The 13,865-nt window shown below is 44.5% G+C and overlaps 1 protein-coding gene across 1 annotated transcript in view; it reads right to left on the reverse strand.

Moving 5' to 3' along the window:
- Positions 1-13,865, reverse strand: part of LOC311060261 (glutamate receptor ionotropic, NMDA 2C-like) — a gene marked incomplete at both ends in the record, with an annotated part of 113,937 nt that overhangs the window by 26,762 nt on the left and 73,310 nt on the right. The window contains 4 exons of the mRNA XM_084078397.1: positions 2,095-2,324; positions 5,136-5,261; positions 6,735-6,888; positions 12,462-12,630. Coding sequence (XP_083934523.1) covers positions 2,095-2,324; positions 5,136-5,261; positions 6,735-6,888; positions 12,462-12,630 — 679 coding nt within the window. The remainder of the gene's footprint in view (positions 1-2,094; positions 2,325-5,135; positions 5,262-6,734; positions 6,889-12,461; positions 12,631-13,865) is intronic.

Consider the following 13,865-nt stretch of genomic DNA (forward strand, 5'->3'; position numbering starts at 1 on the left):
TTTAAAAAAAGGGGGGGGGGGGGGGATCTGTTGCACCGGCTCCCAAAATAGATATTTAATGTAACACAAAGTGTCAGTGTCAGTTTTGAACGCTCAAACGTTGTTGTTGTGCCTGTGGTGTACTCACACTTTTTGCTACAGTAAAAAAACAGCAATATTTTTGGGAACTAAGCTGCTGCTGTGTGGATTTTTTCCTTAAAAAAAAAAGAAAACTGTTGCCTGTCCTGTCGTGCACCATGCAGCACCAACTGGATGTGCACAACCAATGCATTCTCACTGCCAAGCTGGCAAACTGGCGATGGCTTGAGACGGATTTAACCAAACGGCAAACGTTTGACGTCTCGGGGTACCAGCGACGGCATTCGACAGTTACGATTCTGTCCCTCTATCGGCAGTGGAACTCTGGAGAAAACGGAGAAATAAAATGTCAAATGTGCCGTCCGTTTAGATGGGAACAGCGTTTTCGGGGGGTTGAAACAACAACAAAGTGAAACCACCTTCCAGAGCGGAAATCTTTGAAAACGCTCCGCGTCCCGTCTCCATGTCAATGGGATCAACGGAGGAAACGGAAATGGCTCATGGCTCATGGCTCACGTTGGCTCATTTCACATCGGCGATGTAAACAAACAGCTGTGATAAGAGGTAGAAAGGGAGTGGTTCTACGCATGCGTGACTAGGTGTGTGCCACACCTAGCAACCTGACATGCACACCACAGTGTTTTCAATCACTGTTGCATCTCCGTGTAAAGGCAGAATAAAAAGTTAGAACGCAACGGCACTTTGCCGTTTTCTATTCTGATCGTTGCCGTGTACAAGTTGCCTTAATCTAGCCTGGTAAACCCTCCCTCCAGAAATCTCATTTCCATTTGATTCCAGGAGTGAGTCTGGCATGTTTGACCATTCTGCAATATTGGCTGTGGGCTGGAGTTGGGCGGGAGTAATACAGTTGACTGACAACCCCTTCAGCCAATGATCGTTTTTCCCCTTCGGCCAATTGCAGTGGATTTTTACCACCTCCGTCACTAATATGACGCAACGGGACTTTTGAGATGGCCATGCCCAAAATAGGTTGCCTTATGCGGATACATGCGTGTCCGCCCCTCCCGGTTCTCTGAATTTATATTTTTAAATAGGCTCTGTCATGATTAATTGACCACATATATGAAGTTAAACAACTAAATTCTATCCAAACGATATCTTAACACATCGGGTGCCAAACACGGTCTGAACCGTGTGTTTACTTAGTGGCGGTTGCGAAGCTTCGGTGCCGTTCACGGTCTGAACCGTGATTTCAGTCTTTTTGTTTTTCTCCGCGCGGGCGGGGCTAGAGCAGCTCTGGGAGCACCCATTGTAATCCTGCGAAGGAAGTGCCAGATCGCTCACCGGAAACACTTTTTTTTCCCCCATCCGCTTCCTGTCTATTTCCTACTTTGAAACGCCTATATCTCCAAATCTGTTTCCTGTGGGGAAAAACGGTCATGCGCGATGCGCGATCCCCCCCCCGTTGTAACCCGCGAGTGGAATGTTATGGTTCCAGCCTGTAGCCAGGCTCATGGCAGAACATGAATCGATGCTTTTTTTTGCGTGGATTTGCTTGTAACGCACGCGGACATTTTAAACAGCAAAGCGCAGTCAATGGGGAGAATGCTGGCATCCACGGTAAGTTGTTATGAAAAAATGCTGGCACCCGATGTGTTAATAGTAAATTCCGTGCCTCAAAAAACAAGTTTGAGACCGTTTTAAGAACGAAACTAAGAAGTGAAGGCACTCGGACAACAACAATGGCTGCCGTTCGTCTTTTGCCGGCGGCACTCAGGCTGCACTCGCCTTCATTCGCGCTCACTCGAACTCGCCACCTGATTGGCCAACGTAAGCTGTCAATCACAGAATGATGAGCGACGACGCTGATAGGCGCGGTTAGTTGGTGATTTCGCTGGAAACTCCCACAATGGGCAAACATGCCAGACTCACTCCTGGAATCAAATGGAAATGAGATTTATGGAGGGAGGGTTTACCAGGCTAGCCTTAATCTCATCTCAACCCATCTCATCTCATCTCGTCTCATCACATATCCTCATCTCATCATCGTCTCACCTTCTTGTCGGACAGGCCCGACACGGTGTCGATGTACTGCTCCTGGATCATGAAGGCGGCCAGGTTGGCGGTGTAGGAGGCCAGGAAGATGACGGCGAAGAAGGCCCACACCAGCACCATGATCTTGCTGGTGGTCCCCTTGGGGTTCTCGATGGGCACCGAGTTGTTGAAGACGATGCCCCACAGCAGCCACACCGACTTCCCTATGGTGAAGGTAGGACCTCCAGGAGCTGCAGGTACAGTAGACATGGTGAGAGAGTTATAATATTAATACATAAAGGTTCTTCAAGCTCTTCAAGGTGTGAAATGTTTTTTAAACCCTTTTAACCCAGTGGTTCTCAAACGTTTTCATGTCAAGGACCCCCAAATTGACACTTATTAGCCCACGGACCCCCATTTGAAAAGATATGCCAGGGACCCCCATAAGAGAAGATTTTTTTACGGCTCTAGCAGCGATTCTCAACCATTTTAATTTCAAGGACCCCCAGTTTGACATGCATTTAGAGGCTACGGACCCCCATTTAATGCCATTTATATCTCTGGGACCCCAATTTATATTGTAAAATCAATGTTAATTTAACTCTGAGAGTGTACAAATGGAACCAAATGGACCCGTTATGGTCCATTTGGTTCCATTTGTACACTCTCAGAGTTACAGACCCATAAGGGTCCATTTGGTTCCTGTCTATCATTTAGTTGGGGACCCCCTGGAACCCCCTCAAGAACCCCTGGGGGTCCCCGGACCCCACTTTGAGAACCAATGATATAAAGGTTCTTTCAAGCTCTTCAAGGTGTGAAATGTTTTTTAAACCCTTTAACCCAGTGGTTCTCAAACTTTTTCATGTCAAGGAACCTGATATGTGAATGATATGTTGTTTGGACGTGGACCCCCATCTCAAATTATTTTGTTCCAGGGACCCCCCAGAAGCAAAGATTTGCGTTGAAAATGTTAGCTTTAGATTTGTGCTATTTTTTTTTCTTCAAAATACAATATACAAGCATATACAAGCTCAGAGCGCGGCACTCAGCGACGTGCTATGAGATATGTACATGTCTGCTATTTTTTAATAGCCAAATTATACAATAATATTTGAACATTTTTTTAAAATATCAAAAAATGTTTGGAAAATGTTAAAAAAAAATGTTTTTTTTTTTTTTACACACACCTTCTCTTCAGGGGGGTCCCTGGCACAAACTATTTTCAGATGGGGGTCCGCGGCCAAATATATATCAATTTGGGGGTCCTTGGCACGAAACTACTACTACTGCTTTAGAAAGATATTTGTAGAATCGGCCTCAGGTCTTAATGGGTTAGGAAATAGTTCAATAATCGATCCTGGCATGAATAGAATGAATTGTGTTTTTTGTGTAATCACACGTGCGTCTCCCAGAGACACGTTGTTCTGTTGTTGTCCTCTTTTATAGAGTGTGAAATGTCAACAGTTGGAGCCGTTAAGTATTCAGGAGGCGTCAATCGCCGTGTCCTTCTAGAGGACGTTCTCCAAAAGTTCTCAGATGTATTTTTTTACTTAACCCATTTAAACCGGGAACGCATAAACGCATTATTTTATACTTTGGCTATTCAAAAACAGCAGATATACAAGCTCATAGCGCGGCACCGAGTGCCACGCTATGAGCTTGCAGATCTGCTATTTTTGTAAAATCGTGACAATTTGTGCAAATCTTTCAATATATATATATTTTTAAGCAAACATATTTAACTCAAATCTTTGCTTCTGGGGGGTCCCTGGAACTAAATATTTTGAGATTGGGGTCCACGGCCAAATACATATCATTTTGGGGGTCCTTGACATGAAAACGTTTGAAAACCACTGACATAGCAACATACGTTTTTTTCAAAAAACTGTTAGGATTTAGAAGACATTTTGTAGAATCGGAACCTCAAGCCTTAATGGGTTAAGTAAAAGTAGCAATACCACAATGTAGAAATACATAAAGGCCTGTGTAAAAAAATGGTACTGTAGTACAAAATAGTGGCATCAAAATATACTCACAGTACCAGAAGTACTCGTTACATAATGTCTCACGTTCTTTTTTCTTTTAATTCATAATTAGGCAAAATATTTCAAAAACAGCTGTTGTAGATCTACTATTTTCGACTAGCCAAAGTATAACCTAGGGCTTAATTGGTTATTGTATGTTTTGCTAATATCTAAATGTTGACACTGAAGTAACATGTAACTTAAGTGTTCAGATAGTTGTAGACAAGTAAAAACGTGCAATATTAGCATGTATAAGTAAAAGTACTCAGTTACTTTCCACCCCTGCCAACAGAACCATTTCATTCACCTCCTGCCATTCCCCGCCCATTGTTGCTCATGGGGCGACAATGGCGGGGGAACCGACGCCATCAATCACCACTTCGATTAGCGTAGCGACCGACGCTAATTAAAACGGGAAAGTGACCTTTCAGGTCATTGGCGTGCTCTGTCAGCATTGCATTCTGGGATTGATTAGTCCTCTCCCCCCAAAAAAACAAATCCTGTTCAGGAGGACCTCTAATGGAGTGGTTCTCAAAGTGCGGTCCGGGGACCCCCAGGGGTCCTTGAGGGGGTGGGTTCCAGGGGGTCCCCCAGCTAAATGTGTTAATATAGCATCACAATGCGTTTAACCACTTCGATTGTATACTTCAGCTATAGTCAGAAATAGTAGAATTACAAGCTCAACACATCGCGATGCAACGCCTTGTGAGCTTGTAGATCTGTTAGTGTGTTAATATAAGAAAATGTGTTAATACAGCATCACAATAATTTGGCTATTTGGCTTTGTGTGCCACGCTATGAGCTTGTAGATCTGCTATTTTTTTTTAAAACGTGAAAATGTGTGCAAATCTTTCAATCTTTTTTTTTTTTTTTTTGACATTTTTTAACACAAATCTTTGCTTCTGGGGGTCCCTGGCACAACACATTTTCAGGTGGGGGTCCGCGGCCACGAAAAGGTTTGAGAACCACGGCTGTACATAAATGGCATCATGACATCATGGCGTCCGCTAAAAGCCTATGAATTGGTAATAAACTCACCTTTGGCGCTGATCAGGCTGCGGTTGTAGCCAACGGGACTGCAGTACTCAAACACGAAGACGGTCACGGCGACCACGGTCAGACACATCACGAACATCATGACCCAGACCGCTGGACTGTACGGCTCTAGAGGGGTAGAGAGGGGGGGGGGGACCCAGAGGATGAATCCCTCAAAGCTGAATTCCAATACTCACATTTCTGCTCACTCACTCACTCACACACAATCGGTCACTCTAGCATGGCGGTGTTACGGTGAAAGTGGTGACCTGCCGAAATAAGGCCTAGTATTTAAAGACCTCAATGTAAGTTATGTGAAGTCCACAAGATGGTCACATATTTTGGCAGGTCACCAATTTCCCCGTAACACAGGCAGACATTTTAGTATTGGAATTTGGCTTCAGCCACCGACGGTGTTCATTCGCCATGTTGTAGGAGGATATGAAGCCTGACATAGGCTCTAAGAACATGCAGCAGCCATATTGGAAATAAATTGGGCCTCTTCCTTACTGTGTTACCAATTATACTAATTGAGACTCTGGGCTATTTAGTGTAGCAGAGTCAGGGTTCTCAAACCTTGTCAATTTCAAGGACCTCCATAACTCTGAGAGTGTACAAATGGACCCGTTTATGGGTCCATTTGGTTCCACTCGTACACTCTCAGAGTTACGCACCATTGGGGGCCATTTGGAACCCCCTCAAGTTACAATGAGGGTCCCTGGACCCCAATTTGAGGTGTTTGTGAGTGTTTCCAGTGAGACAACATGCACAATATCAGCACCCTGACTCTGTTTGACCTGAAAGGAACAGAGCCTTCATCAGTATCATTGATAACACCTGTGTTAGGAAGTAAGGAAGAGTCCCAATTTCTTTCCAATATGGCTCCTGTGCATAGAGCCTTTTTTAGTTATGAGTGTGAGTGTGTGTGAGCATGCGTCCTTCTGTGTGTGTGTGTGTGTGTGTGTGTGTGTGTGTGTGTGTGTGTGTGTGTGTGTGTGTGTGTCTGTGTGTCTGTGTGTCTGAGTGTCTGAGTGTCTGAGTGTCTGAGTGTCTGAGTGTCTGAGTGTCTATGTGTCTATGTGTCTATGTGTCTGTGTGTGTGTGTGTGTGTGTGTGTGTGTGTGTGTGTGTGTGTGTGTGTGTGTGTGTGTGTGTGTGTAAGAGAGGGATTTTGTTTTAGGCTATATCTATATCTATATCTATATATATATATATATATATATATATATATATATATATAAATAAAATAAAATAGAGAGTAAACATGGAATTGGAAGTTTGCGGAAGCCTCTGTGGACCAAAGAGACACAACTTGTTAAAGTAGGCCAGTGGAGACACCCAGGGATCAGCCTGAGAGACACATACTAATGCTAACTCACTTGTTCGGAGTCTATCTTACCTACGCTGTAGCTCCAGCGGTGGAAAGTAACTAAGTACATTTACTTTACTTACTACTAACTTACTAGCTACTTTTCAGATATAAATTATTACATTATAAAACATACATTAACCACTTTAGCCCTGTTTTATACCTATAGGCTATTTGAAAATAGCCGATCTACAAGCAAAACAGGTTGAAAACCAGTGTAGCGTTTTCCTCACCGAGGAAGGCGGACGGCGAGACGGTGCCGTTGCTGCGGGCGACCATGACGCTGATGCCCGTCTCCACGAAGGGCACGGAGAAGTCGATGATCTCCGAGCGCTCCTCGTTGATGGTGAGGGAGCCGATGGCCATGTCCGCTCGCCTGTACACCACCTGGAATATATAATAATATAATACAATACAATACAATACAATATAATATAATATAATATATATATACTAATATAATATACACGAGAGATATGGTAGTACATTCACTCACTTTTACATGTTCCTTACTTCAGTGGTTCTCAAACTTTTTCATGTCAAGGACCCCCAAATTAACACAAAAGATAAGCCAGGGACCCCCATAAGAGAACATTTTTTTTACGGCTCTAGCAGTGATTCTCAATCCTTTTCATTTCAACCCCATTTCATATCGTAAAATCAATGTTAATTTAACTCTCAGAGTTACAGACTCATAAGGGTCCATTTGGTTCCTGTCCATCATTTAGCTGGGAACCCCCTGGAACCCCCTCAAGTACCCGTGGGGGTCCCCGGACCCCACTTTGAGAACCAATGCCTTACTTAACCCATTCAATCCGAGTACGCATACTGTGATTTTAAAGGCTTCTTGGGCTATTTTTGAAAAATTGTGAAAATGTGTGGGGGGACTCAAACATTTTGAGATGGGGTCCGTGGCCAAATGCATATCTAACAAGACATGACTCAGTCACGTATACCATTTTGCTTGCTGTTTTCTCTGATTTGTCTCGCAGAATCTGGCAACACTGCGAGTGGCTCCCCATTGGTTTAGACCTGTTGCTTATTTCTCTCGCAGAATCTGTCAACGCTGTCATAGAGGCGAGAGGGGTGTCTAGTAGGCCTACCATAGCTTGGGAGGACGAGGCCGCCCGTTCAGAGAATGGGAAAGTACCCCCATTGGCTTAAAGGACAGCCAATGATGAAAAATTGTCGAGAAAGTGTTGACTAGACTCAGTCTCTTCTTAGACCTGCGTGCTTTGCAAGCTGGTAAAAATGTTTTCTAAATCCTAACAGTATGTTGCTATATCAGTGGTGCTCCAACACTCGTCTCTGTCAGAAAGTGTCTTTTTCTGGTAGTCGAGAACTACTTTCTTGTAGAAGTTGTTCTTGTAGTCTTTCTGAAAAGTGTGGAGCCACTGCCAGCGATTCCGAGCGTTTTTACTAACCGTTGAAAAAAATCATAGAATATTATTTTTTCACAGCGATCCACCCGGCGATCGCCTCATTACACATACGGGGGACTCGGAGAATAAATAAATAAAAAAGTGTGCTGTCGGGATAATCCATTCCATAGTTATGGGCAGTTGAATGTGGCTTGTTTTCGTCAAAAACAACAGAAAGAAGAGGGAAAAAAAAACGTATATAAATCCTATACTGAATGAAACCAGCTTCATGTTGTTGTGATTTCTGGGTGTACTGTTCTTGGTGATCCCATGGGATTATTCACAGGCTGCGGGAGAGCCCCCTCTATCGTAAAAAATAAATAAATGAAAACACAAAATCTCGTCATTCTCGTCATTGGCGGTGTGAGTCAAAGAGTTAAGAACTGTGTTAATCGGGACGTGTCTATGATTTTCAAGTCGCCACATGTGTAACCGTTTTAGAAAAGCAATAAGCCACGCGAGGTCTCAGTTTACCTCTATTTTATAATGGCTGAGATGGTTGGTAAGCACTCCTCAGCCATTATAAAATACAAGGTAAGGGGCACGGTGGCGCAGTCAGTAGCGCTGTCGCCTAAGGATAAGGATAATTCCTTTTAACACATTGGCTGCCATCTTTTTTAATTTTTCCCTACAGTAGGCTGCCAGACTTTTTCAATGAGAAAAAAAGAAGCACTTAGGAGCCGAGCTATAGATTTTTTAAGTTTTAAGTTACAAGGAAGTGTCTGGGAGTCTAAATCTTCGGTAAATCATATCTCATTGGTCTTTGTTTTTTTTTTTTAATTAAAAAAAAAAACTTTTATTTTGATTTTTTTTTTTTTTTGAAAGAACGCAGATCTGCGTCAATGGCAGGGTGCGGGCTTTTGCGCAAAAGAACGCAGATCTGCGTCAATGGCAGCCAATGTGTTAACAGGTCGTTCATGAAAGTCCTTGCGGTCTTGTTTCCAATGAGAACCTGTGAGCAATTAGGGGTTAAGAGTCTTGCTCAGGGACAAATTTCATTTCATCGACGCATATGCTGGGATGGCCTGGAATCAAACCTGGGGCAACCAGGGCCATTGGCTCCCTATGGGGGGCTCACTAACCACCCAGCTATGGCCGACCCTCACAGCTCGAAGGTCCTGGGTTCGATTCGCTGTGGGGGGCGCTGGGGGGTGTGTTTTTCTGTTTTCTGTCATGGCTGCCAGTTCCCACCTGATGTTGTGTGGGAGTTCCGACCGCTCCAGATCGTACTGAATAACCGCTAGCTTGCATAACGTCTTCAGACTGGGACTTAAGTCTAAGATGCAGAGGTCATTAACGAACATAGTTTCTCCGAATCCTCTAAAGAGGATGACACGATCTCCCGCGATGCAACTGCACGTGAAATACGTCCGAGACGGACCTTTCCCCTTGAGCTCGACCTTCTTCCAGGAGGTGTCTCGATTGAATTTCCACAGATGATTGAAGGCCCGGTTAGGGTCGTCACCACTGTCACCACCAAATATGTACAGCTCTCCATTGTAGGCGAATGCTGAATGCTGAATGCTTTGTGGAAGCTGTGCAGAAGGTACATTCAGCCAGCAGTTGGTCTCTGTGTCAAACATTCCGATGTTGTTTCCTCTGTGTCCACAAATAACCACAAATACAAAAATAATTGTCCCAAAGATGGTGGCTGAGTGACAATCTAAAGTAGCTAAAAATGCAGGAGTGCCTCTGGTGTTAATGAAAGACCAGACCATTGTGGCGGTGTCCAACTTGTAGATGTCATCAGTCCATCCAGTCCCAAGGGTGTATCCTCCATAGACATACATGACCTTACCCAAGACGCAGGCTGCGTGGCCCTTCCTCGCCTTTGGAACAGTCCCAGAAACCTTGGGCTGGAACCATCTGTGGGTGTCGACATCAAATGCATACAGAGCGTCGTCGTACTCGTACCCTCCCAAGTACCCTCCCAATATGTAGACTCTACCTTCTGTCGCCACAGCTGTGTGGTCATAGCGAGGTGTGGGAACCTCAGGGGGACATTCTCCCCTTCCATTTGTCACTGGGGGCAACTTCCTCCAGCGTAAAGATACGGTGTTAAAGATGTGCACACTAATCTGATCACTTCTGTCACTTCTGTCCAGAGGACCCCTTACGGCCAGAGGAACCCACCCTCCAAAAGAGTACAGCTCGTGCCCGACTACCACAGCAGCAAGATGGAATTTCTTTGATCCTCCGGATCCGTTCAGATGTACCGTCCAGCGAAACATTTCACTCATCAGCACCACTGCGAATCAGCGGGACTCATTTACAAAATAAATTGTTAGAATGCAGGTAAGTTCGCTGATGTTAATCGACGCCTTGAGCCTCGCTGGCATGAATGATGTTTTGTTCATTCGACAAATCATTTTAAACAATTGCATGATGTCAGTGACGATGAGGCTGTGACGTCACTGCGTGATGACCACAGCATCAGTAATGAAATGATCAACTCTTCATACCGATGATGTCACATATGGACAGGTTTCCGAATTGTCGACAGCCCTCCTTTGAGACATAGACAGAGAAGAAAAAAATGCTATAATGCTATATATGTTATAATGAGCCTTGGTGAGCACCAATTACATGACCATAGGTTGAAAATGGGTGAAGTGGTCTTTACTTTTCATTGGTTCAATATCCAATATTAAACATTTCCTAGAGGGTGGGTGGGTGGACGAATGGGTGGACCAACGGTGGAGGACACAAAAGTAACATCGGGACTTGCGAGGTGCACCGCGGTAGCCTGGTAAATCCCCCTCCATCCGGAAATCTCATTTGCATTTGATTTCAGGAAGGCGGTCTGGGATCGCTCAGGGAGTAAAGCTGCCCGAACTGCTGCGTATTCGAACCAATCAGCGGCTGCTAGGGGCGGGATCATCCAATCACCTGCCAAGTAGCTTGAAAAAATGAAAACAAAGTCTCAGATGGAAGTAGGCTGTGAAACAAAATGTGTGTTGCACGCTTCTTCCATTTGACGGAGCCAGGTTAGCACCGCGGCTCCAATGCACACCAAACCTGGCACACACACAGGGGTCTGCCATGCAGAATGGCCACACCAGGGGCCACGTGTGGCTCCCGGGGAACCCAAGCGAGGCCTAAGGGGCCACAGCTAGGCCCAGCATTGCTCCAATTGCATTGCTCCACATATTGGCACCAACAGTGTTGCCAGATTTTGCGAGAGAAATAAGCAACCAGGTCTATGAAAACAAGCCCAAAAGAAGTGACTAGTAAACACGCGTGAACACTTTAAACACTATAAACATCGGCTGTATGAAAATAGCCGATCTGCAAGCTCACAACGTGTCACATTGCGGTGCGTTGTGAGCTTGTAGATCTGCTATTTTCACAAAAATGTCAGAAGAAAAAAGTGACAGATGTGAAACATTTTTTGATTAACATTTTAACGACACAAATATGGTACAGGGGTCCCTGGCAAAAAAACTTTTCAGATGAGGGGGGTCCATGGACAAATATATAAAACCAACAGCAACACATGCTCTGAGGAAGGCTCATAGTCGAAACGCGTAATCGTTCATTTTATTGGTGTGCCAATAAAATGAGTGGAAATGTGAGTAATTTGTCCTCCATTTAATTGGAATTTTTGGATGTGCTACCCTTTTGGATTTTTTTTTATATGTTTACTGGACTTTGGGTCTGGCACTCCACTGAGAACCCATTGTTGATGCGCAACCTCTTTTTCTTATTTAACCAACACGCACGCATGCGCGCACACACACACACACACACACACACACACACACACACACACACACACACACACACACACACACACACACACACACACACACACACACACACACACACACACACACACACACACACACACACACACACACACACACACACACACACACACACACACACGCAGGCAGTAATACTCTCCAGGGTAACACACCTGCAGCTGTGTTTGATTGCGTGTGTGTGTGTGTGTGTGTGTGTGTGTGTGTGTGTGTGTGTGTGTGTGTGTGAGAGAGAGAGAAAGAGAGAGCACCATATGGGTGTACATCGTGTCTTCACACCAGTGACCTAGTTTAAGGAGCCATCAAAGGCTCCCTGGCTGTCACGCGCTGCAGGTGACCACTTACTGTACTTTAACTGCATATCGTTGCTGTCGTTGCTATCTCCGTTTCTATATCATCAGACTACAGCGTCACACAAAAGCATCAAACGCAGCAGATCTGCTTTTGATGCTTTTGAATTTGAATCGTGAAAAGTAACAGTTTTGGACATAGTGAGGTTTCCACCCGACAGAGACCATTATACTTACAGCTCGTTGGCATTTTATCAGTGGTGTAAAGTAACTAAGTACATGTACTCAAGTACTGTACTTAAGTACAATTTTGAAAGTACAAAATAGCAAGCTCGTAGCGCGGCACCGAGTGCCGCGCTACGAGCTTGTAGATCTGCCATTTTTGAATAGCCCAAGTGTAAAATAATGCTTTTTAGCTCAAAAAGAAAAAAATACACAGATGCGTTCCAGGTCTTAATGGGTTAACAGAGGGTTAAATAGCTCACCTCTCCGATCATGCCGTTCCACGTGCCTCGGACCAGCTTGCCGTGCTTGCCGTTGGTGACCAGGTAGAGGTCGTAGGAGAACTTGATGGTCTTGGACAGCTTCTTCAGGATGTCGATGCAGAAGCCCTTACAGCACAGCTTGGTGTACGGCTCCGAGTGGCCCACGATGCTGCAGCACACACGCACACACACACACACACACTTTAGTTAGGATGACTAACATTTTAGGATGATGATTTTATAAATGCCATTCTTTTTTCTTTTTTTAATCTAAAATTCGATTCTAAAAATGTTTTCTAAATCCAAAAAGTTTTTTGAAAAAAAATAAAAAATATATTTTTTCACGATTTAAAGAAAATAGCAGATCTACAAGCTCATAGCGCGGCACTCGGTGCCGCGCTATGAGCTTGTATATCTGCTATTTTTGAATAGCCAAATAAATCTAAAATGACACAGACGCGTCCCCGGTCTTAATGGGTTAATTTCTTTATTACACAATTTTGTAACCCCTATTTTTTCACCCAGTGCCAATTGCCTAAGCATGTAATCCTGGGTGCTACTCTCCCTCTGCCAGCCTGGGGAGTTCCGAGGAGTGAGCAGGCCGCTTCTTATCACCTGACAGGGGGGGGGGGGAGTTTCCCCGGTAGGACGTAGCGCATGGTGGAAGGAACATGTTATTCCAACCAGTTAATTTCCCCTTGTTTATTCATCCCCCCCCCCCCCTGTTTTAACCCAGCAACCCTATGTAAATTACGCCACTGCTGAAAAGCATCCCAGCCCAAACAGTAACGTAACTAATAATTGGGCCGTGTGGGGTGGCCCACCGGCCGTTTGGCGGCCTGGAATGGCGCGGCCGTTCTGCAATTGTCCCGAATTTCCCAGTGGCCAGCACGTCCCTGGTTAACTGTGACAGAATGGACAGCCAATACTACCAGTGAATATATCAGAATTAACTCCATCAGAAGCAACTTTGTTGTCACATCTCTGTCTTACAGATGAAGGTGAAAGAAGTGGGGGGTGTCATTATTTTTTGCATTAGCTTCATAATTGTTTTTGTTTTCCAGAACTTAGGGGAGAAGAACTAAAACGGAGGGGTGGGGGGCAGGGAGTAAGAATAAATAAGGCACTGGTAAGTCTCCAGTATGGCACAATATTTCCATGAATTGAGATCCAACCGCTGTGAGAGGGGATGAAAGCAAAACAAAAACGTTTTGTTGGGCCCCAAGCTGTGATTTGTGAAACAGCATGAAAGGAGCCCCCCCGCCCACAGCAGTACTCTGTATCCATAACAATCAACACAAATTATGTATAATTAAGATTTTTCCAGTGTTATCATTTTAAACTACTCGGAAATGCCGGTTGTGTATCTGTCCCTTTTATGCCCATACATGGAGATCTATGTAA

Source organism: Gymnoscopelus microlampas (assembly GCF_963454915.1).
Source record: "Gymnoscopelus microlampas genome assembly, chromosome: 14".
NCBI lineage: Eukaryota > Metazoa > Chordata > Actinopteri > Myctophiformes > Myctophidae > Gymnoscopelus > Gymnoscopelus microlampas.